The 21,245-nt window shown below is 47.5% G+C and overlaps 1 protein-coding gene across 1 annotated transcript in view; it reads left to right on the forward strand.

The window, feature by feature from the left end:
• The first annotated feature begins 1,442 nt into the window (after positions 1 to 1,442).
• The window catches only part of ppargc1b (peroxisome proliferator-activated receptor gamma, coactivator 1 beta), a 55,727-nt gene continuing 35,924 nt past the window's right edge, over positions 1,443 to 21,245 (forward strand). Inside the window, exon 1 of the mRNA XM_076287397.1 lies at positions 1,443 to 1,523. Within this exon, the coding sequence (XP_076143512.1) occupies positions 1,443 to 1,523 (81 nt within the window). The remainder of the gene's footprint in view (positions 1,524 to 21,245) is intronic.

Consider the following 21,245-nt stretch of genomic DNA (forward strand, 5'->3'; position numbering starts at 1 on the left):
TGATGCCCATCAAACACAGGGCTGCAGATTAAGCAGGGTTAATTTAATCTGCCGCATTCCAAACCCATGTCATCCTGCATGAATGATCACTGTTGATGGGGGTGACAGTGCTTACTCATCGTATTAGGATTAGAACAGTCACATCCTGCCTTACTCCAGTCACCGCCTTCGACAAAGACAGGCAGTCCAATCACCAGCCCATGAGTTTGCCACAAATCGCCCGTCTCAGTCGTCAACCCGGGCACGGTCCGTTCATTATGGAGGGGGCAAAGTGTGTAGCCTGAGGGGTGGCAGTGAGTGACGGACCGGCTGATCCTTGCCTCAGGCCAGCCTATGATTGAGATTTCAAAGTGGGCATGCACACTGGCATCCTCAGTGCACGTCGTGCCATCTCTCTCACTGCAACAATTATCATTCAGAACAGCATATACCAGTCACAGCGTTGCTGTAGCCAAAATGTTCTGCTTGTGTCCATGCATGGACTGCAGTTTGTTTAAACACACATGTGACATATATCTTCATTAGAGAGGCTATAATTGCCATTGATTAAAAGCTAAATGATGTTTTGAGTAAAGTCCCATTTGTGTAGGCTACAGTGTCTCACAGAGGACACACAGTACACCTGGGTCTGGCTCAGCTCCCCAGGTGGCAGTCTTGAGTGAGATTATTGGCCACTAATGCCTGCCAAAGGGGGTTATATTTGGAACATCCTCTAGGAACAGGGTCCTTAGTAGTCCAGTACGCTTGGCCAGCATATCTTCTGCAAAGCAGTCATATTCTGGTAGTAGAATTGGTGTTTTGCATGAAATGTCCATAAGGATGCAATGTAATTGTGCCCATTGCCTCAGTCTTGACTGGACTTTCATGAACTAGATTTGCAGTAGGCTACTTCACACTCACGTGACCTGAAATCTTCTTGAGAGGTGCCGTCAGTCTACCAAAACATGCACTGTGCACAAGTGTCAGTCAGTGGGTTGGTGCTGGTGCATGATGGCACAGGTGTCACGAGTGTATGGCCTGTTGTGATATTAAATACATTTTCTGTCTTGATGATGAATTAATATTCATATCAGTCGTGCACATCCACAGAAAGCGTTTGATTGGTAACAGAATCCATAGCAACAAACTGCAGAGCTCTGCAAGTGTTTGCCGTATAAATGAGTCATCAGCAATGTGTTAGACTTCAAGCTGTTTGACTGGATAGGGAGTTGCACTGTGACAGAAAGACTTGGCATTTTCTTGCAGTAGTACTGCTATAGAGGCATAGATTTATGGTATTTACACAGTGAAATCATTGGATTTTATCACTCCATTTAACTGTGTAATATTTGATAACACCGGTAAAAGATTCTGCCGGGCGCCCTCATCCGGCATCCAAAAGGAATCGCAGCGGACCTGTATACTCCGCTCTCTGACTCCTCCGCTCTCATTCTCTCTAGAAGATGGCGGACTGCGCTTCACTGTTGGATGAGGAGCTCTCTTCCTTTGTCTTCAATTACCTGACAGAAAACTCCGGGAGCCAGGTAAGCTATGTTCGGATTTCATATGTGCAGGGGGAGGACTACATGGCTTGGGATTTATTTTTGCATGTTATCACTCGAAGCAAGGCGAAATATCATCAGCATTCAGGGACTGTCACTGTCGGCAGCGTCTCAGAGCTCTACACCAGCCGGCGTCTTGAACCACTGACGTCTGCGCTTCACGTGGAGTTTTGGGGATACTGTCAGATCGGAAACGTGGCCGAAAGGACAATATCCCTTTTTAATAACCAGTTTGGCTGCAAAAGATGTTGGTGGCTTATTGGTATGCACGGCACGGAAGCGCACGAAACTTTTTGTCGTTAATCAGCCAACTTTATGAACGTCTCCAGTTGGCAAAAATCACACGAATTTTGGACACGTGGGTGACAGTTTCGTGATCTTGACAAGAAGTTCATCTGTTGTTTCTCAGTTTATGAGTCACAGTGTCTTTCTCTGATGAATGGCTAGGCATGAAATACACATAGAAAGTTACCAAAGCATAATTTTTGTAAATGCTGCATGCGAAGAATAGCGCACTTACGTTACCGCCGGTAGTGTGTACCATCCCACACGTATACCTGCCCATTAACATTAGTTTGTAAGGCTGATTGTTGTTGTTATGGTGTAAACAGGAGTGGCGTATTTTTCAACTTTGCTGTGCAGCTTAGAGAAGGATAAGCCCTGGCGAAGTGGATCCTAGCTTACCTAACGTTACCCAGCAGTGACTGGTCTGAAGGGAAGTCAGTTGTGTAAAGTTGATAATGTTAATGTGTTAGCTGCGGATGTCTTAAAGGAAGTATTATATTAAAGGGCCGGTCTCATGAGTTAGCTACCTGTTTAACAGAAGAAATCTCTTTTCATAATCGTTTGCGTAATCACTAATAGTTATAAAACATCCATTGTGTTGGGGAACGTGTCAAGGTTCGCTATAGCTGCTAACTCTTAAGTTGAAGTTAATGTTAACGTTATACGGCGGCAAGAAAATTTGGCTGTAAGATGGGCAGTGGCTTGGTTAGTAAACGATTTGACAACGTTATGTCCATTTATAGACATTTTAGTCCTCTTTAAATCTGTGGCAGTTTGCATGTAGTCGAGATTACTTTAGACAGTGTGTTGGCTGCATCTCAAATGTCATGATAACAGTAAGTTAGGTTTATATATATATGTATACATATTTTTTTGCGCGACAGTTCTGATTAATGGGGTCGATGCATTGTTACATTAGCCGATCAGTGTTACGCACACTGAATGTAAATCGTATGTCATGTTAGCATGGCTAAGTTAACTCAACGAGAACTGACTTATAAGCATACAGTATGACATATTATGCTTTCGTGGAGCGGCACATTCATAGTGTTAACGTTACATCAGGTAACTATTTCACTCGGTTTAACACAAGTCATAACTAAACGCATTGTCCTATTTTCTCGCTGTGTCCCTGAAACCGATCTTCGTGTGGTTAGAGGCAGTGCAAATGTTCCACTTATTTGTTGGTCTTTCATGTCGTTTGAACTTGCTGTCTGGTCAATGTAATACTATCATCCTCGTGACCAGAGCTACAGAACACCGAGTTGGTGCAGTCATGTGCTTCGGGGCTTCTGGACGTAGTAGTAACGGAGGAGGAGGTGGCTCCGGTGACGCACAGACACGCTCGCTCCCTCCCCTCTTTCCCTCTACATGTGACTGCCGTCGCTGCTGCAGCAACGGAGATCACGACTAATAATTCACCATTCTTCTCCGGTCTAGTCTAGCATTTGGGATTGAAATATCAATCCCGACAACAATAACTTGATCTCAGGGGTTGCTAGAATGCCCCGCGGACCTTGGATGGGGTTTAATTGACCATGTTTGCGATTGTGTTTAGTAAGGACCGGTTATGTCTGGTGCCCCCTGGTTTTTCACCGTGTAATAATCTTATTTCTCTCACACACACACAGACCATAGAATAAATGTAGTGGGCTCCTGCCTTTATTAGCGAGATGGCTATCAAAGTAAAAAAAAAAAAATCGTTTAAACTATGCATGTGTACATAACAATTTTACAACGACTTAAAATCAATATGCTAGATGCAGGGCCATCTAAATGGGACACAACATGCTTTTGACATGTACCCCAACACCATGTGAAAATGGAAGTTGTACATACTTGGAAGAGAACCTAAAAAAAGTGAGGAAATTCAAGGGAGCGCATCTGCTACAATTGCAGACATGCTTTACTCTACACTGCACTGCACTGCACTGTATGTGTGTGTGTGTTTGTGTGCATGGCTCATGATTTTTGCCTGAGCTCTGCCTACTAGACTACCGGTAATCCCGCAACCTTGCCGATCATGAAACCTCCTGTTCTCTGGTTTCCGACCTGACCAGACAAAGAAACATTACACTGCACCAGATCTCCAGCTGCCTCATGCCCATTGTCTGTCTCTCCTTTTTTTCCCCTGTCCTGGTCCAGGCAGTCGTGATGCACCATGCTGCAGTGATGTGTGTGCTGCCTCTGTGATGGGGCTGCAGGTTTCACCTGGCCTTGGTTCTCAAGATCGTTTTCTCTTACACACATACACGCAATCATTCAACCTGTGTGTGTGTTTCTGTATCTTAAGCTCCCTATGGGTTTCAGTCAACTTTCAGTCAGCTCTGAAGATCACTATGCATTGTTCAAAGTAAAGCTGAGTCGTACCTCCCCCCCCCCCCAACACTCTGCCTGCCTTTGCTGCTTCTGTCTGTCAAGGTAGCAGTCAATCTTAGTAGGATTAAAATAGCTGTTTAAACTGGCATCCCTATTCAGGTTTGAATGGAAGTATATTATGTCTGTAAATGGCAGAGCCTGATTGAATTTAATTGTTTGCAAAACACAAACAGCACTGAGAATACACCAGGAGTCGTGGCTACAGAGTAGAGTGATATGATTCAATCAGACGGCCAGGCTTTTATGGCAGATAAAATGCAGGGCTGTTGTCTTATTGGTTTATGGTCACTATTTGGTATCATGTTACAGTGGTGTGTGCCGAACGCAGCAACTCGTAAGTTAACACGTTGGGGGCCATTGTTTTATACTGCACTCCGTGGTGGGGAAGGCCTTTTAAGTTTAAAAAATTGATACCCCCTCTGCAGACAGATGGCGGCTGAATTGTGGCTGCTGCTGCAGCACACAGCTGTTGAGGTAATTAAGACAGCCACATCCTCCCCCCAGACCACCACAGTTCCATCAGGGGGGTGCCGCGTCTCACGTCAGCCCCTTGCTCTGGGGGAGACAGGAGCTGCCAAACAGGGTAACATGGCACTGGTTGGATTTGGTTCAGTTTGAGTTTACTGTAGTGCAGATGACCCATTTGGTCATCTGCCCTGTTGTACAACACGTGGGCTAGGGCAGTTATGATACATAGGTGGACAGTCCATTGTATTCCATAGGCTATGTAGTCCCTCGTTTCCTGCCATTGTGATTGTGCTATTGTTTATTAATGTATGGCATTTCCCGTTCTGTTGAAGATCAAAGGTTCTGATCCTACTGGAATTTTGCTAGTAAAATTCCAATTCCGATGACCCCTAGTGTCATAAATAATAGAGCAGCTGGGACTGGGATGGGGGTGGCGCCGAGCCTTATAGAGTTCTGGGCCATCTGCTGGACCCTGCCGCTGTTACGCCTCTGCATGCCAATCCAGCTGCTTCTTCCACTATGACCGAGCGACGTCACACGCACCCACACGGATCCGGCGTCACTGGTGTGGCCCTGAAATAGAGATCTCTAAAGGGTTGTCTGTGACCGGTCACATGAGCTGGACCCAGTTGTGCTGCGTGTGAACCTTACACTTCCCTTTGGGCTGTCTGGAGAGAGGGATGTGGGTAGAGAGAGAGAGGAAGAGAAGAAGAGAAAAGAGGGGATCTGCCCTGCTCACACACTCTTGATCTGAAGCATAGCAAGGCTGTAGGCTGTGTTTTGCATGTTAAACAAAGCGTATTTGACTGTGCGGTCACACCGCTGCTTGGATGTGTGTGTGTCTCCTCACGCCTGTTTGCTTCCACTGATGGATGTGTTTTGACCTCAGATGACCTTTCGAAATTGCTTAGCAATCAAGATGAATTCAGACAAGCTACTGTCAGTGTTTTATTAATGAGGTGTGTTCCTGTTACAGAGTGTGTGTGTGTGTGTGTGTGTGTGTGTGTGTGTGTGCATCTGTGTGACCTCCCTTCTATTCCATGCGACCCTGTAAAGGAAACAGAAATCCTGGTATTGATAAATGTTATGCACACAAGCAGCAGTCATCTTGGAGAGAGAGAGAGAGAGAGAGAGAGAGATGCACAGAATGTGAAAAATGAGGATGCAGAGGAGAGTTGGGCATTCATTGAAACATTCATTAGGGGCTTGTTTACATGACCATATAAATCTCCCTCTCTCTCTCTCTCTCTCTCTCTCTCTCTCTCTCTCTCCCCCTCTCTCTCCCCCTCTCTCTGACAGTGCAGAGTGTGCATCCCATGGTTGTTTGTCGTGTGTTGAATATGCAAAATAAAACAGGGACACAGGTGTACAGTCAGCTGCACAGAGACCACAAGCTCATGGGATGGTTGCCAGGCAACTCAGCACCCTTCTGGTCACCTTGCATCAGTCCCAGAGACCACACATTTGTATGTAATTTTTTTTTTTGGTCTTTGAGAAGTTGTTAATCAGGTGGACAGTCGTTGTGTCACTCTTCAAGTAACTCTTCTCCTGATGAGAGCTGTGATATCTGTCAGTCATCTGTCACTCTGTGTGTGTGTGTGTGTGTGTGTGTGTGTGTGTGTGTGTGTGTTAGAGTAAGTTAGCCCCCCCGCTATTTAGGTACTTATGGCCTCCTTACACCAGACAACTTTGACAAGATTTGGGAAAGATTCTTGAAAGATTGGAGTCTTTTGAGTAAAGTTTGAATGGGGGACATTAGTTGAAAGACTACAATCTTTCAAGAATCTTTCCCAAATCTTGTCAAAGTTGTTTGGTGTAAGGTGGCCATAAGTCGGTCTGATCTGCAGTGAGAGAGAGAGAGAGAGAGAGAGTGGGGAGGTTGGGGTAATTGAGGAGTTTGTTAAAGGGCAATTTAGCGGAGTTGGTGTGGGAGTGCTGTGGGCAAGCGTCCAGCCAGCTATCGTCCTGAATGGACACATTTCTCAGCGAACTGCACACGCCGGACCAAAGACTCTTGCATAATCGAATCTTAGCCATGTGTACCAACTTGGCAGCCAATGTGGAGCGTAAATACTGTGTGCGTAGTGTGTGTGTGTGTGTGTGTGTGTGTGTGTCTTGTCTGTCTGTATGAGTGTGGTGGAGGTTTATTGAGGGCATACAGTCACGTTAACTGGTCTCGCCTTTCTTTTGCTCAGCTCCCCTTTTGTAGGAGATGTTTTAAGGATGCACAGGCCACCATGAGCTGTAATGTGCGATCTCAAGTGTATCAATCCTACGGTAGACTCCGCGCTGTGCTACGTCCACTGCGCTGTGCTAGTCTTTTTATTTCTCTTACCTAAGTTAAGTTACCTCAGCAGGCAGTACCTGTTCAGGATAGATTGGTATGTTGTCTGTGGACGACAGCCATTAAGGTGTGTTGCCCAGTCACCTGGGCTGTTGGATCTGAGTTACCTGACACAAGGTGAGCTGGGTTGGTTGGGTAGAAATTGCATGCTTGAACTTGCCGAAATATCTAAATATGGTAGTGTTTTTGGCACTTGATGAATGTTCAGCTGCTTAGACTGCTTCAGGTGGGTGTGGCACTTAAGGGAAAGCTCCACGTGTTAGGCACAGATTAAGCTCCTCTCACCATAGCAATGGAACACTGGGGGGGGGGCAGCAGGTCTGGACTGGCATAAGTCTACTCTACGGTGGGCAGCGTAGGAGTTGGCATCAGCAGGTCGTTAGTAGTTACGCACGTGTTTGCCCCAAAGTTTGTGAGAAGGTGCACATGTGTGGGAGTGGTTCTGCTGTTTACATTTTTTCGCTGAACTCTCTTGTTCCCTCCCTCTTTGAGAGGAGTGTGTGGTGTTTTGGTTATTGGCTTGGAAACCTTTGCGTACGTGTGTGTGTGTGTGTGTGTGTGTGTGGAGCAGCTAAGATGCCCAGCCACCTTTTCTGCAAGCCACCTCTGTGCTTGATGTGGTTAATTAAGCAGCAGTGCTGCTGTGTCTGTTCCCATTGTGCATTGTTTAGGTAGTTGGCGTGGCGTTGGGAGGGTGCTGTTGCCAAGAAACACTTTTCCTCCCTGAATCGTGATATCCCCAACCATGAATTTTGCCGCATCTCTTTGTGAACATGAAAGCTAGCATGACTGCTATTTATAGCCATTTTCACCCTACAAGTCACTGAAATGCTTCTGAATAAAAGATACATCCATCTTTATAAATAGGTTTCCGGTTGTGCATGCCTACACAAATTACACAGCGGCCCAGATAAGTACCTGACTCTGTCCCGCATCCTGGCTGGATCTGGCGTGGATGCAGCTCTGCAGTTGTGTAGGCGGTCGTCTGTGATGTCTGCAGCTTCTCGTAGCGCCCACATAGCCCTTTAAGCTTTCTCATGATATGGTGAAAATTTTATGATCACTTCTAACGGACTCCTTCTGCTTGATTTATATTCTGAAAACACACAAGTACGCATGGGGCCTACATGCATACACACACTCTCACATACACGCACCCTCCTACCTGTTTATGTATGATCTATCAAATGCATTATTGATGTTTCCTGTTTATGTTTTTGTGAGGTTCAAGTGCTGCTGTAGTTGTATGTTTCTTATCACAGTAGGATGTAGGTACAGTTATCTTATCGCAGGACCGTTAACTAGCAGGACATAATCTGCCCTTTCCTGCTGAAGTGGCAACTCTTCCAACCTGGATCTAAAGTCTCAACTCAATGGACCCTGGTGTTTTTTTAAAAAAATGTTTATCACCAAGCCACTACTAGTGTCCAAGATGGGACTTTGAAGAAGCCTGCGAGAAAGGTGTTCAGTTGCACAATAGTTCATGGGTACACACTGGGTTGCACTGCACACGCTCACACATTCATGAATGAACACACACATTAATTAAGTAAGGCAACACTAGCATAGTTATTCATACTTTGCGCATGCGCACACACATGTTTTGTCATTCTTTATCCCCACACACACACACACACACACACACACACACACACACACACACACACACACACACACACACACACACCTGCCCCACCCCATGACCGGCAGCTCTGCCCAAATTATGAGTGTGTTCACAGCCAAGAGCATGTAACAGGAGTGGAGTGTGGCAGGCAGGAGATGAATGCAGGAGAGGGAGCCAGTTTTGCGCTGCGACGGGTAAACATGTTGCTGGGGGCTGCTGGGATTTGGTTGACACTTTCAGGGGCCTGAGTCATCATCAGGGCACAAGCCACTACCTGCACCCTACACCTGGGCAAAAAAAACTTTCCATCACACGGAGGGAGGGAGGGAGGGAGGGAGCGGGTTGATAATGATTTGGGGAGATAGAGAGAGATGGAGGAAGCATAGGGACGTAAAGACCACAAGGGGGATAGAGAGGGAAGGAGGGATAGAGAGGGAAGGAGGGAGAGAGAGGTGGCGGAGGCATAAGGACAGAGTGGTCACAAGGGAAAACAGAGGAATTAAGTGAGAGAAGGGGAGAGAGAGAGAGAGAGAGAGGGAAAGACAGAGAGAGAGGGACAAAGAAATGGCAAAGGAAGAGTCCCCTGATGCAACAAAGCAACCCAGTGTTCCAACGCACAGTGTTCCGGCCTGGGACAACAAGAGGATTGCAGCCGGCGTTTCTATTGGGTGTCGTTTCTCAGAGGAGGCTGCTGGGAGAACTCCTGACTTTCTGGGCCTTCTGCCAGCCCCTACACACACATGCACACACAGTTACCACGTCACAATGTCACAGGCTCACAGCGTCACAGACTCAGGGGCAGACTTGTAAGTTTCCACTGTCTCCCTCCAGTGTGTACTGTATGTGTGTGTGTGTTAGTGTGTTAGTGTGCGTAAACTGGAGTGTGTCTCTGCTAAACAGGAGAACCTTTGCTACCCAGCCCTTGCCAAGCAGGTGAACAGGGCGGGAATTTGACCCCCATCACACACAACACACTATTCCTCCCTTGTGCCCCAACCCCCCCACCCCCAACCCCCCATTGGTGTAAGTGACCTAGTTCAGCAGTGAACCCTCAGCTTGGCAGGCTTAGCTACCGATAGCGTGACTACAGATTGAGTACTCTCTTTCTCTCTATCCCTCCATCTCCCTCTCTCTCTCTCTCTCTCCCTCTCTCCCTCTCTCTCTGTCCCTTCTCTCTTTTTCTACCTATCCTTGACTGGCGTTTGCTCACATTTGCTCACGATTATTCCCCTTCCACTCACACACACTCTCTTTCTCTCTCTCTCTCTCTCTCTCACACACTCACTCACACACACACACACACACTCACACACACACACACACACTCACACACACAGACTCAACAAACTTGTCTGGCCCCACAACCCAAAACATTCTGACAGTCTCTCCCTTTCACTCACACCTAACGCCAATGTCATGCTAACCTTACCAGCCTGTGTGTGTGTGTGTGTATGTGTTTACATGAGAAGGTGCATGAAAGTACTTGAAAGTGCCTCAGCAGGGTGGGGCATGAATAGGTAACCCCCCCACACACACACACACACGCACACTGTGATAGTTTGGAAGTTTATTATAGAGATGTTGAAACACTCGCCCGTGCCTGTCACTTGTACAGGCATGTGTGCAATGTGGAGATCTAGCCAGGTGTGTGTGTGTGTGTGTGTGTGTGTGTGTGTGTGTGTGTGTGTGTGTGTGTGTGTGTGTGTGTGTGTTAGTCTGACAGATGTTGAGTTCTGCAGTGCCACACCTCTGGCCCACACATTTAGAGGAAATTCACTGGTATGTGTGTGTGTTTCCTCCAAACGACACCGACACCAATGTCATTGTATTCCTTCGATGGAAATTCACTTCCTTATCTTGCTGCCACTGCTTTATCTAGACAGACAAAGGGCATTTTGATAATGACTTTGCACTTTTGATTCAGCTGAAATGTGAGCTGCCTGAGCTGGTCTGGTTCGGTTTGCAGCAGCAAGAGCCACTGTGCTGCTGATGGTGTGAGGAGATTTTGTTCCACTCTGGGCGAAATATTAACGGTGATGTGACGCGTGTGCCGGTTGAAACTGGGGCGTTGGTCATCGTGTGTGTGTGTGTGTGTGCGCGCGTGTGTGCGCGCACAGCGGCTGGAGCTGCACTGGCAAATAGGTTGTCAAGTGTGATGAGTTCCTTTAATGCCTGAAAGTCTAAACGTGTGTGTGTTTGTGTGTGCGTGTTTCTGTCGCAGGCACGTGTCTCCATGGAGACGAAGCTAAACTCTTCAAGACAAGGCCTCTCCCCCAAACACTGTTGTTATGACCCAACAGGCACAATTTCTGCCGTCATCAAGAGAAAGTTCCGACTGCTCTTTTTGGTTCCCCTCCTCTCCATTAGAAAGGCTTTTGCACACTCTTCACAATTGTTACCCCCCCCCTTCCTTTTCATTTCTTTCATGATTTTTTTCTTGTTCCCTCACTCCCGCATCAGTCTTTTTATGTAGCCTCAGTCGAGTGTGTGTGTGTGTGTGTGTGTGTGTGTGTGTCAGCAGGAACTGGGCTGCTCCTGATGCACTGCTTCTTCAGAGACTGACCTTATTTCCAGCGCTCTCTTTCTTTTCTCTCTCTCTCTCTCTCTCTCTCTCTCTCTCTCTCTCTCTTCCTCCCTCTCACTTCCAAGCCCCTTCCTTGCCTGCACCTCTCTATCTGCTTACCTTTCTCCCTCTCTCCCTCTCTCCTTCTCTCCCTCTCCCTGCAGCATTCCGTCTCAGTGCAATCCGGGATAAAAATCTCTCCATTTGCATTTCTATTGCATGAATCATTTGATTTTTTCGCCTCCTTCTCCCTACCCTGACTCCATGGATACGGTTGCAGCTGTCAGTCACACTCTGATTGAGACAGCCGGCCCTAGGTGAACACACACACACACACACACACACACACACACACACACACACACGTGTCGCTGTACACCAAGAGAGCTGTTTGTGTTATCAGTAGGGACACTGAGCAGACCTCATGACAGAAACATGCATGGAACTATAGGCAACTGCTTTGTGTCTAGTGAGCTTCAAAGTACACACACACACACACACACTCACACACTTCACGTTCCAGCACATTCTCATTTTAACACTGGATGCATGCATACACTCACGTATGCACATGCGCGCGCGCACACACACACACACACACACACACACACACACATGCACACACCGCTAAGAACCCGGCCATAAATATCCTGCTCCTGTATGCGTGTGTGTTCACACCATTAGCTGTGAGCTGATGGGTATGTTGTTAAGGGCCTATCCCCTGGGGTGGGGGTCCTCCACTGGGTAGAGAAACATTGAATCAGGCTGGAGCATCCACCTTCTCCTCCGCCTCCACATTCGCCTCTACCTCCGCCCTCCCTGAGATGACTTATCGATCTGCTTCAGCCCCAGGTGTTTGTCTTGTGGGGATTGTTCTAGAAGCGTGGCGCCCGGCTCCCCTGATTGTTCCTGTCAACCCAGCCAGAGCCACGGCGCTCGGAGGGGTACATAGAAGCCCACGGTGGGGGACGAGGAGTGTGTTTGACATCCGTTTTACCCCTTACCGCGCTCTTTATTTTATCTTACATGTCTTCCTTCAGTTGGGCTTGAAGAGCTGTGAGTGTATGGTGTGTGTAGTGTGTTTTTGTGTGTGTGTGTGTGTGTGTGTACATGACTCATCCCTGCTTCTCCAGAGCTTTCTCTCTCTCTCTTTCTCTCTCTCTCTCTCTTTTTCGCTCTCTCTCTCTCTCTCTTTCTCTCTCTCTCTCTCCTTGTGTTTCTGAAGGAGCATCACAAACAGTGCATCGTTTCCTCTGGTCCTCCTCCTCCGAGGCCTAATGGGCTGCCCATTGTTGTGTGGCAGGAGTGGAGGGGCCACTGGTGCCATTTAAGGGGCCGAGCACATGATGCCCAGGCTCCTGCCAACACTCAGGGGTCCGATACAGCACTCCTACTCAGCAGTCAGGTCATGGAGCCGACCTGTGTGTGTGTGTGTGTGTGTGTGTGTGTGTGTGTGTGTTTGTCTGTCTATGTGTCTGTCTGACTGTGTTTGTGTGTATTCGTTTTTTGTCTTTTCATTTAGTCTCAGAGCCTGTGTGTGTGTGTGTGTGTGTGTGTGTGTGTGTGTGCCCTTGCAGCCTTGCTCACATGGTCCTGGCCAGCCTTGTTTTGATGGTGCTGCCGCAGTGGTGGCTGTTGACGTAGTATTGGAAGGCCGTGCAGAGAGATGAATGGAGTTTTTGGGGTGGGGGAAGCGGAGGGGTCCCCCATTCTGCCCGGGCCTTTAGAATGAGTTTGGGGGGGGGGGGGTTCTGGGGGACACTGGGCTGCTTGTTGGCCACTGGTGCTCTGAGGATCGTCCACAAAGGGCCCACAGTGGCTTGAGAGCTGGGCGCCTCATTTCTCTCCCAGCAGCAGAGGAATCTAGAGTAAACACAGACGTTCTCATTACACACACACACACACACACTCACACACACTCACTCTCTCTCTCTCTCTCTCTCTCTCTCTCTCTCTTTTTCAGTTTTACTGCATGGCATCCATCCAAGCAGGATCACTCGCATATTTTTTTTCTCTCTCACAGACACGCACACACACATTATGCACACGCAGAGTGAAGTATGTCAAAGTCGATGCATTCCACATTCAAATTCTGAATGGCAAAATTGTATAAAACCAAATGTTAGAGAAAAAAACAGGTCCTAATTACACACACACACACACACACACAGCTCCGGGTGCTGGTGAAGTTCAGAATGAACTGTGATTGTGTGGTCTAGTGAAATCCGGGGTGTTAGATGAGCTTGAGAGTGTATCTCTGGTATCGTCTGTTCTCCTCTTCTTCCTGGGAGTTGGATGAGGATGATGATGTTGGCGACGAAGAGCAGCTGATGACTAAACCCTCTCATCTTACCCACCCTCCCTCCCGTGAGCTTGTATAACCGTCTCCCACAGCCGCTTCCGAACACCCACTCATTCTCACAGTGGCCACCAAAGCCTAAAGGTGTAACATCCACCCACACACACTTCTAAAATACCAATGTGCCGTGTGTGTGTGTGTGCGTGTGTGTGTGTCGATAAGTGTGATGAGGGTTTCCAGTGCTGCCTCCACAGGTGGTCTCCTTGGGGCCCTCTGTGCTATTCTCATACGCAAGTCTTTATGACTGCTCAAGCACTTTTATAAGGCTGATATCACCGCGTGCTACACAACTCTTCTGTGTCTGTCTGTCTGTGTGCGTGCACGCTGCATCACTGAGAGTGGTAGAGAGCGGCACAAAGGAGGCTGTCCATCAGTGGTGGGGGGCATTAGTGGAATGACGCTGCTATTCTTGACTGAGGACACACACACACACACACACACACACACACACACTTGGTTCAGACGAACATCAAGATGATCTACATCTCTAGTCTAAATGGTTTCCAAATTTAACATTCGATTTAATCTGTTTTTTTGTTGAATGATTTGTAACTGTGAGAGTGATGCTTTGCTTAACTGCAGGCTAATCTGAGACAGTCATTGGCCAGCATCTCTGGCACAAGGCGTCCAACCAGATCACTCTGCGGCTAAACTGGTGACCGGTGAAATCTGGCAGCTGAATCTCACAGACAACATCCCACATCCCACTGTCACAATCGCTCAGCTGATGTGACCAAAGATTGTGTGTGTGTGTGGGGGGGTGTGTGTGTGTGTGTGTGTCTCGGTGATAGATGGGGTAATGTCTGGAGTGAAATGGGGTGACACTCACCTCCTCCTCCTCAACTCCCCCTCCTCTTTGTGAAATGGCCTTGAGTTCTCTAAGGCTTTCACAATACAGCCCCTCTCATGTGTATACACACACACACACACACACACACACACACACACACACACACACACACACACACACAGACACAGACACACACACCACATATGTCAGCTGTTGACTGGTAAAATGTGCTGTAACTGAACATTCAGGAACACAGTGTAAAGAAGGGACCGGATAGGTTCAGATATAGTGTGTACAGTAGTAAGTGTAAGTGTGTAAGTAGCCTATCGAGAGGCTCTTTGAAGCCCTTTGAGCTGAGCACTCTCCAAAGGGCATTCACTGGCCTTACTCACTGAAAGAAATTAACATGTAGCATGTCTATCAGTGGAAAGTTGAAGACTGAAGGGAATGTGATTACTGTGAATGAGCTGGAGTCATTGTGGCTGTTGTCGTTTCTTCCTGTGGTTGGGTGTGTGTAGGAATAGTGGAATAGTTTGACAAATGGGGGTAAAGGACACATACTAGTGGTCATTATGAAATACTTGCCCTCTTGCACAAACCCTGGGTTAGTCAGTATCATAGTGTGTGTGTGTGTGTGTGTGTGTTCGTTCCTCTTAGGTTACTGTTTCCCTCCACTCCGTTCAATGAACAACCCTGCAACCTTGCAACCCTGCACCGGCACTCTGCAACCCTGGCTTAATGATAACCCAAACCTGCAGGCCCATCTCAACCTGCCCCACCTCACCACCAGGCACACTGTTGCCGGGTTCCACTGCTCAACCTGCCCCACCTCACCCCACTTCACCAGGCACACTGTTGCCCCACGCCAGGGTCCACTGCTCAACCTGCCCCACCTCACCCCACTTCACCAGGCACACTGTTGCCCCACGCCAGGGTCAACTGCTCAACCTGCCCCACCTCACCAGACACACTCTTGCCCCACACCAGGGTCCAATACTCGACCTGCTGCTCTAATGGGAACGGAGCTCCGCTGTCCACTGCACCCTGTTGGACACGTCTGGCCCAGATCTGGCTGTGATGAGCTTGTCCTCCGTGTTGCCCACAGCCATCATCAGTCTTCACCAGGGCCCTGCCTCACTGAAGACGCTCGTGTGGAGGCTCAAGGTCACCACTGACGCGCACACACACACACACACACACACACACACACACACCTCCCCCATCATTTCAGCTCGGTTTTATTTACGGCACCTCAGTGGAGGACTACCCACCCACGCCCCCCACCACTCCAAAAAAGGTCCTACGACGAGGGAGAACTTGTTATTTATTAGCGTTGTTTATTTTTGACGTGTTGTTTTGTGCTGCGTTTTTTGGAAGAGAGAAAGACCCCCACCCCCATTGTGTTTTCAGGAAGCTGAAGGCCTAGACAAGCATAAAGCAGCTTTTCCCTGCATTATAAGGACTACTGTTCCCACATTTGTGTGTGTGTGTGTGTGTGTGTGTGTGTGTGTGTGTGTGTGTGTGTGTGTGTGTGTGTGTGTGTGTAGGCGGACGAGCGAGCAAGAGCCTTGTGTGTGAGATGAATCAGAGGACAGGTGTATGGAGGCCTCGGCACCTTTTGTTGAAATGGGTCATATTTGCATCAGTGGGCAGGGGTGCAGGCGAGACAACAGATTGTGTGTGTGTGTGCGTGTGCGTGCGGTGTTAAACTGAGCAGCCATTGGTGGATGTTTTTTTGGAAAGGGGGTGGGCTGTACGGAAATAAAACTCAAAGGGACATGGTCTTTGATGGGACAGCTGTGAAGTTCAAAGCCTGAGCTGGTGTGTGCGTGTTTGTGCTGCTGTGTTTCTGCGTGTTTGTGTGGCCTTTTGTGGTGTGTGTGTGTGTGAGTCATGAGGAGCCAGCTGCAGTGAGCAAGATGATGATGATGATGATGATGACGATGATGACTAAGAAGACAGTGCTACTACAGAGGAAGATGAATAGGCTCTTGGGTCATTCTATTTGTCAAAACCAGTTTTAGAGAACATTTAAGGACAGAATGCAAGCTAAAGATGATGATGTGTGTTTGTGTGTGTGTGTGTGTGTGTGTGTGTGTGTGTGTGTGTGTGTGTGTGTGTGTGTGTGTGTGTGTGTGTGTGTGTGTGTGTGTGTGTGTGTGTGTGTGTGTGTGTGTGTGTGGATGCATTCTCCACACTCCACAGCCAGAAGCGTGTAGGCTGCTGGTTGGTAGGAAGTGTTGTCTGAATTGATTGTGAGGAGCATTATAGTGCCAGACTCGGAGCGGGCGCCAAGACTCTCGGCCCAGACTCTCAGCCAAACCAGGCCCAGGGTTAGTGTGGGCAGTCCCAAAGTGGCCGGTCACAAGTGGACACGATGCAGATCTCCCTCTGCACCCAGCTTCATTGGGTCACTGCGCTCTGTACACACACACACACACACACACACACACACACACACACACTCACACACTTGTAAATCCCCTCCCAGAGCTGCGTAGGGAAAACTGTTCTCTGTGTGTGTGTGTGCATTCCATTTTTTGTGGCAGTACAATTGGCAGGTTTCTTAAACAGTTGTCTGTGTAGTGCTCCCTCCTTGTCTTGTGTTTTCAGGAAGCAGGCTTATTTCAGGCTAGATTACAGAGGTTGTTCAGACAGCACTCCCACGGTATGGCCACCACACCCACACACACACACACACACACACACACACACACACACACACACACACACACACACACACAGTGCCGTTTCATTCCTCTCTTCCCACTGGTGGGAGTGCGCAACGGGTGATGGAAGTGGGGGTTTAAGGCCAAGCCTGCAAACGACTATGGCTTAACCGTTAAACCCTCTGTAACCACACACACACACACACACACACACACACTCACACTCACGCACACACAAACACAAACAGCCATCATGCTTAATCTGTCTCTGCCCTGAAGCACACACACACACACACACACACACACTGGTGCAGTGTCTTCTCAAAGTGCTGTGTTTGTGTGTTTGCCTAACAGTTGGGGATGAGGAGAGATGGGACAGAGAGGGGGTGACAAGGCAGCAGAGGAGCTGATGAGAGGAAGAGGAGGAAGAGAGGAGTGAGGAGGAAGAGGAGTGAGAGGAAGAGAGGAGTGACAGAGAGGAGTGAGGAGGAAGAGGAGTGAGGAGGAAGAGGAGTGAGGAGAAAGAGAGGAGTGAGGAGGAAGAGAGGAGTGAGGAGGAAGAGAGGAGTGAGGAGAAAGAGAGGAGTGAGGAGGAAGAGGAGTGAGGAGGAAGAGGGGAGTGAGGAGGAAGAGAGGAGTGAGGAGGAAGAGAGGAGTGAGGAGAAAGAGAGGAGTGACAGAGAGGAGTGAGGAGGAAGAGAGGAGGTAGGAAGAAGAGAGTGCGTGCGTGTTGGATTTGATTCCCATTGAGAGTGGCCCTGTAGTAATTGTAGGGTTGGGCACCGAAACACGTTCCTAATATGGCACCGGTGCCGACACAAACGGTAGTAACTGCATCGAATAACAACGTGAATTTCGGTGCCTCATTTCGGTGCTTAAATAGCGTTTAAAAAAAAAATTAATTTATACAAGGCATCACTGCATGTCATGCGCCATCTCTCTAACGTCTTGCTCTGATAGAAACATATCCAGATACAGTTAGCTAACATATGATAAACACTGGATGTATAAACCAGAGGGGTGCACCACATTGGCGAGTGGACAGTGTTTGACAGCTTGCATGAGCCCAAGTAGCTTACTTTAAAGCGATATCGCGAGCTCCTGTCAAAATCTAGCAGTGGGCCTAACTACACACAAGCAAAAGGCTATGAAACAACATCAACAGTAGGCTAGCCTATACATTACACAATATCCTTGCTAATGCGCTAACTGACATTTATTTGAAATGTTATCAGCAAAGTTGTAAGGTGAAAACTTTATTTCACGGTGTTAAACAACATAATGGCATGATATTAATCTTTCATGTGCATGAGGCCCATATAGCATCACAATGAATATGAAGATCATGTTAAAAGTTAGCTGGCAAAAACATAAATATGTAGGTTACATACCTGATGTCACTGAGCTGTCAAAGAGACTACGAAACCATCTCCGTAGGCTACGTTATCGCTAATTAAACTCAGCTGACTGGTGTTAGCGCATAGCCATAGTTGCTTTTAAAATGCCTACTAGGCTAGCGCTGGGAATCTAAACACTTCAACACCGACATGTAGCCTAACATGTTCAAAACTACTGCGTGTTATGGGTTAAGACATGAAATTTCTTGAAGCATTTGGGAACACACTGAATTAACTGGAAAATAGAGTCCCTGTTAGATTAGCTTGCTTGCAAATGCAGTTGTCCATGACCTGGCAGTTTTATGGCAAGCGGTTTTAACATACATTATGGCAAACCGCCTACACTGGGTAAACTTGAAAGCAGAGCTCACCATTGTGTGTGCATGCATGGCAAGCTGTTTTAACGTTTAAATGTATTATTCGTAGGAGCAATGAGATATTGATAGTAAATTGAATATAACAGTTCAATTTCATGTTCAAATTTGTCTTATCAATAAAAAAAAAAAGCAATTCATGCTTTAGACCATTTTAATTTAAAACATTTTAAAAACAAAGTACCGGTTCAGGCACCGTTTCGGCACCGGCACCGTTTTAAAAGTATCGATTTAGCACCGGTATCGGATAAAACCCAAACGATACCCAACCCTAAGTAATTGACATCTCTACGTCGCTTTGGATAAATAAAATACGGAACAGCAAACGGACAGAGCAAAGAGAGAGGGAGGGAGGGACGCATGTGATTTGTGTCGCCTGTAATGACCAACATCCTGAATGCTCAAAACGGAGTCGTTCTCCGGAGTGCTAAACCTGTCAAAAAGGCAAACCAACCACTGGACACTTGCTGTCTTCCATTCACACACACACACACACACACACACACACACACACACACACACACACACACACACATACACACACACAGACAGACAGACAGAGGTGTGTAAATCTCTAGTCTCTAGTCATATTTATTACAACAGTGTATTACACTGTCCTGACTCCCGACCAATCAGAGTGCAGGAGTGTCTGTGAGAAGAGGGAAGCTTTGGGGCTTTCTGATGCATTGTGGGTTGCCACAGGTTTTTAGGAGGTGCGTGAGTGATGGAGGCATGGTTGCCTGGCGATGAGGTGTCACAGAGACATCCCTCATCCAGCCGCGAGCCACCAAGGATACATGTGCTGATTGCTTTGGCTGGCGGCCAGGCTCCTCCTGGGCCTCTGCCCAGCGGGGGGGTGGGAGGGTTGGTATGGGGTGGAAGCAGGGCAACAGCCCAGCGGGCAACAGAGGGGAAGCAGGATAGGGGTGTCAGTTTTGTAACCTGAGCAGATCTGTGTGAGAGTGTGTGTGTGAGAGAGAGAGTGTGTGTGTGTGTGTGTGTGTGTGTACATCATTGCTGGGGGTTCTTAAAAGACCCCGAGTTCAGAACAGTCCATGCTGATGTATAGCATGTCTGCATGGCCTCTCTTTCCCCTGTTCCCCTCGCTCTGTGGGAAATGTGCCAGTGTGGCCCAACCACCCTTAAAAAACAAGTCCTGTTTAATCCGCGTGTGAGTGACTCAAACCTGCCGCTACACACTCACTGTAAACACACTCATGTAATGATGGGGTATGGATGTCTCCCTAAACACTCAAGGACCAGTTCCCAGCTTCCACGGAGGCAATCTAATAACCACTTGTGTTTAGGAAGCTTGCCTTTCATAAGCCCCATACACAGCATTTACAGTGTGTGTGTGTGTGTGTTTGTGAATGAGTGAAGTCGGATGAGTCTGTCAGTAACTGAGTGAGTGACTGGGTCCTGTGTCGGTGACCTAGCCTGTCGGCTGGTAAGTAAATTCGACCCCAGTGAGATGGTGACCTAGTTTGGTGACTGACCGGCTCCTGACTAGGTATAAGAGGTAGGTGTGAGGGCCGTTCTGGGAAAGGGAAATGAATAGCTTGGCTTCTCAAAGACACCGAATCAAAAATGCTCCCACACAAAGAAGGTTCTTTGTACCTTGGCATAAAAAAATATGGTGTGTGTTTTAGGGCTGGGACAACGCGTCGACGTAATCGATGACGTCGACGAAAAAAATATGTGTTGCGCTAAATATTTTTAATTTTACACCTTCAGTGTTTCCCATACGTTGACTAATCTGTGGCTGGGGGCCACGAAATCATTGAGTTGTGCTTTTCACGCACGCAGCCTTTCCTTGCCCCAGCCACTCTCTCTTGTAACGAGCCCGCTGCCCCTCCTCTGCATGTGCATTTAACAAAATATTCACGATTGTTGTTGTCACATAGAAGCATTGCATAGAACACGGCGGGCTAAATTGCTATTAAATCCGCTTAGCATCATGACCATGCTGCGCAAATTTGTTCAAAACTGCTGCATTAAAGTTAACTCTGCTAAGGTCTCATCACAACATAGTACATTGAGGAGACCAAACTAAGTTAAGTTATGCAATCAAGCAGTATCTCAAAGCTAACGTTAGAATACTGTTCGGATGTCAAGTTTAGCATGCTTACTTACATCTGCTTGTCAATTTCGTTACTCATGTAGGGCTCATTTTATTGACTCTGAATGTTTGCAGATGTAAATGGAAAAGTGTTTTCCAAGACTCAAAAGTGTTTGTCCCAAGGAGAAGTACGAACCGTTATTTGAACTACGTTATGAATTGCATCCACACATCAGCAGCGTTTTAACTGTGTTAATGTTAATTGCAAGGATTCCCTCACGAACGTCTTAAAGTGACAGGCACTCAATTAGACCTATACACTACTGAACTGAGCTGAATGCTACCTCTGACTAAGAATGCATTACTTTGCACTTGTATAGTCTTTTATTTTGG

This window comes from Alosa pseudoharengus, unplaced genomic scaffold (assembly GCF_046254945.1).
Source record: "Alosa pseudoharengus isolate Yale_2024_CS ecotype anadromous, Long Island Sound unplaced genomic scaffold, YU_APseudo_1.1 YU_APseudo_1.1_scf_16, whole genome shotgun sequence".
Classification (NCBI taxonomy): Eukaryota; Metazoa; Chordata; class Actinopteri; order Clupeiformes; family Clupeidae; genus Alosa; species Alosa pseudoharengus.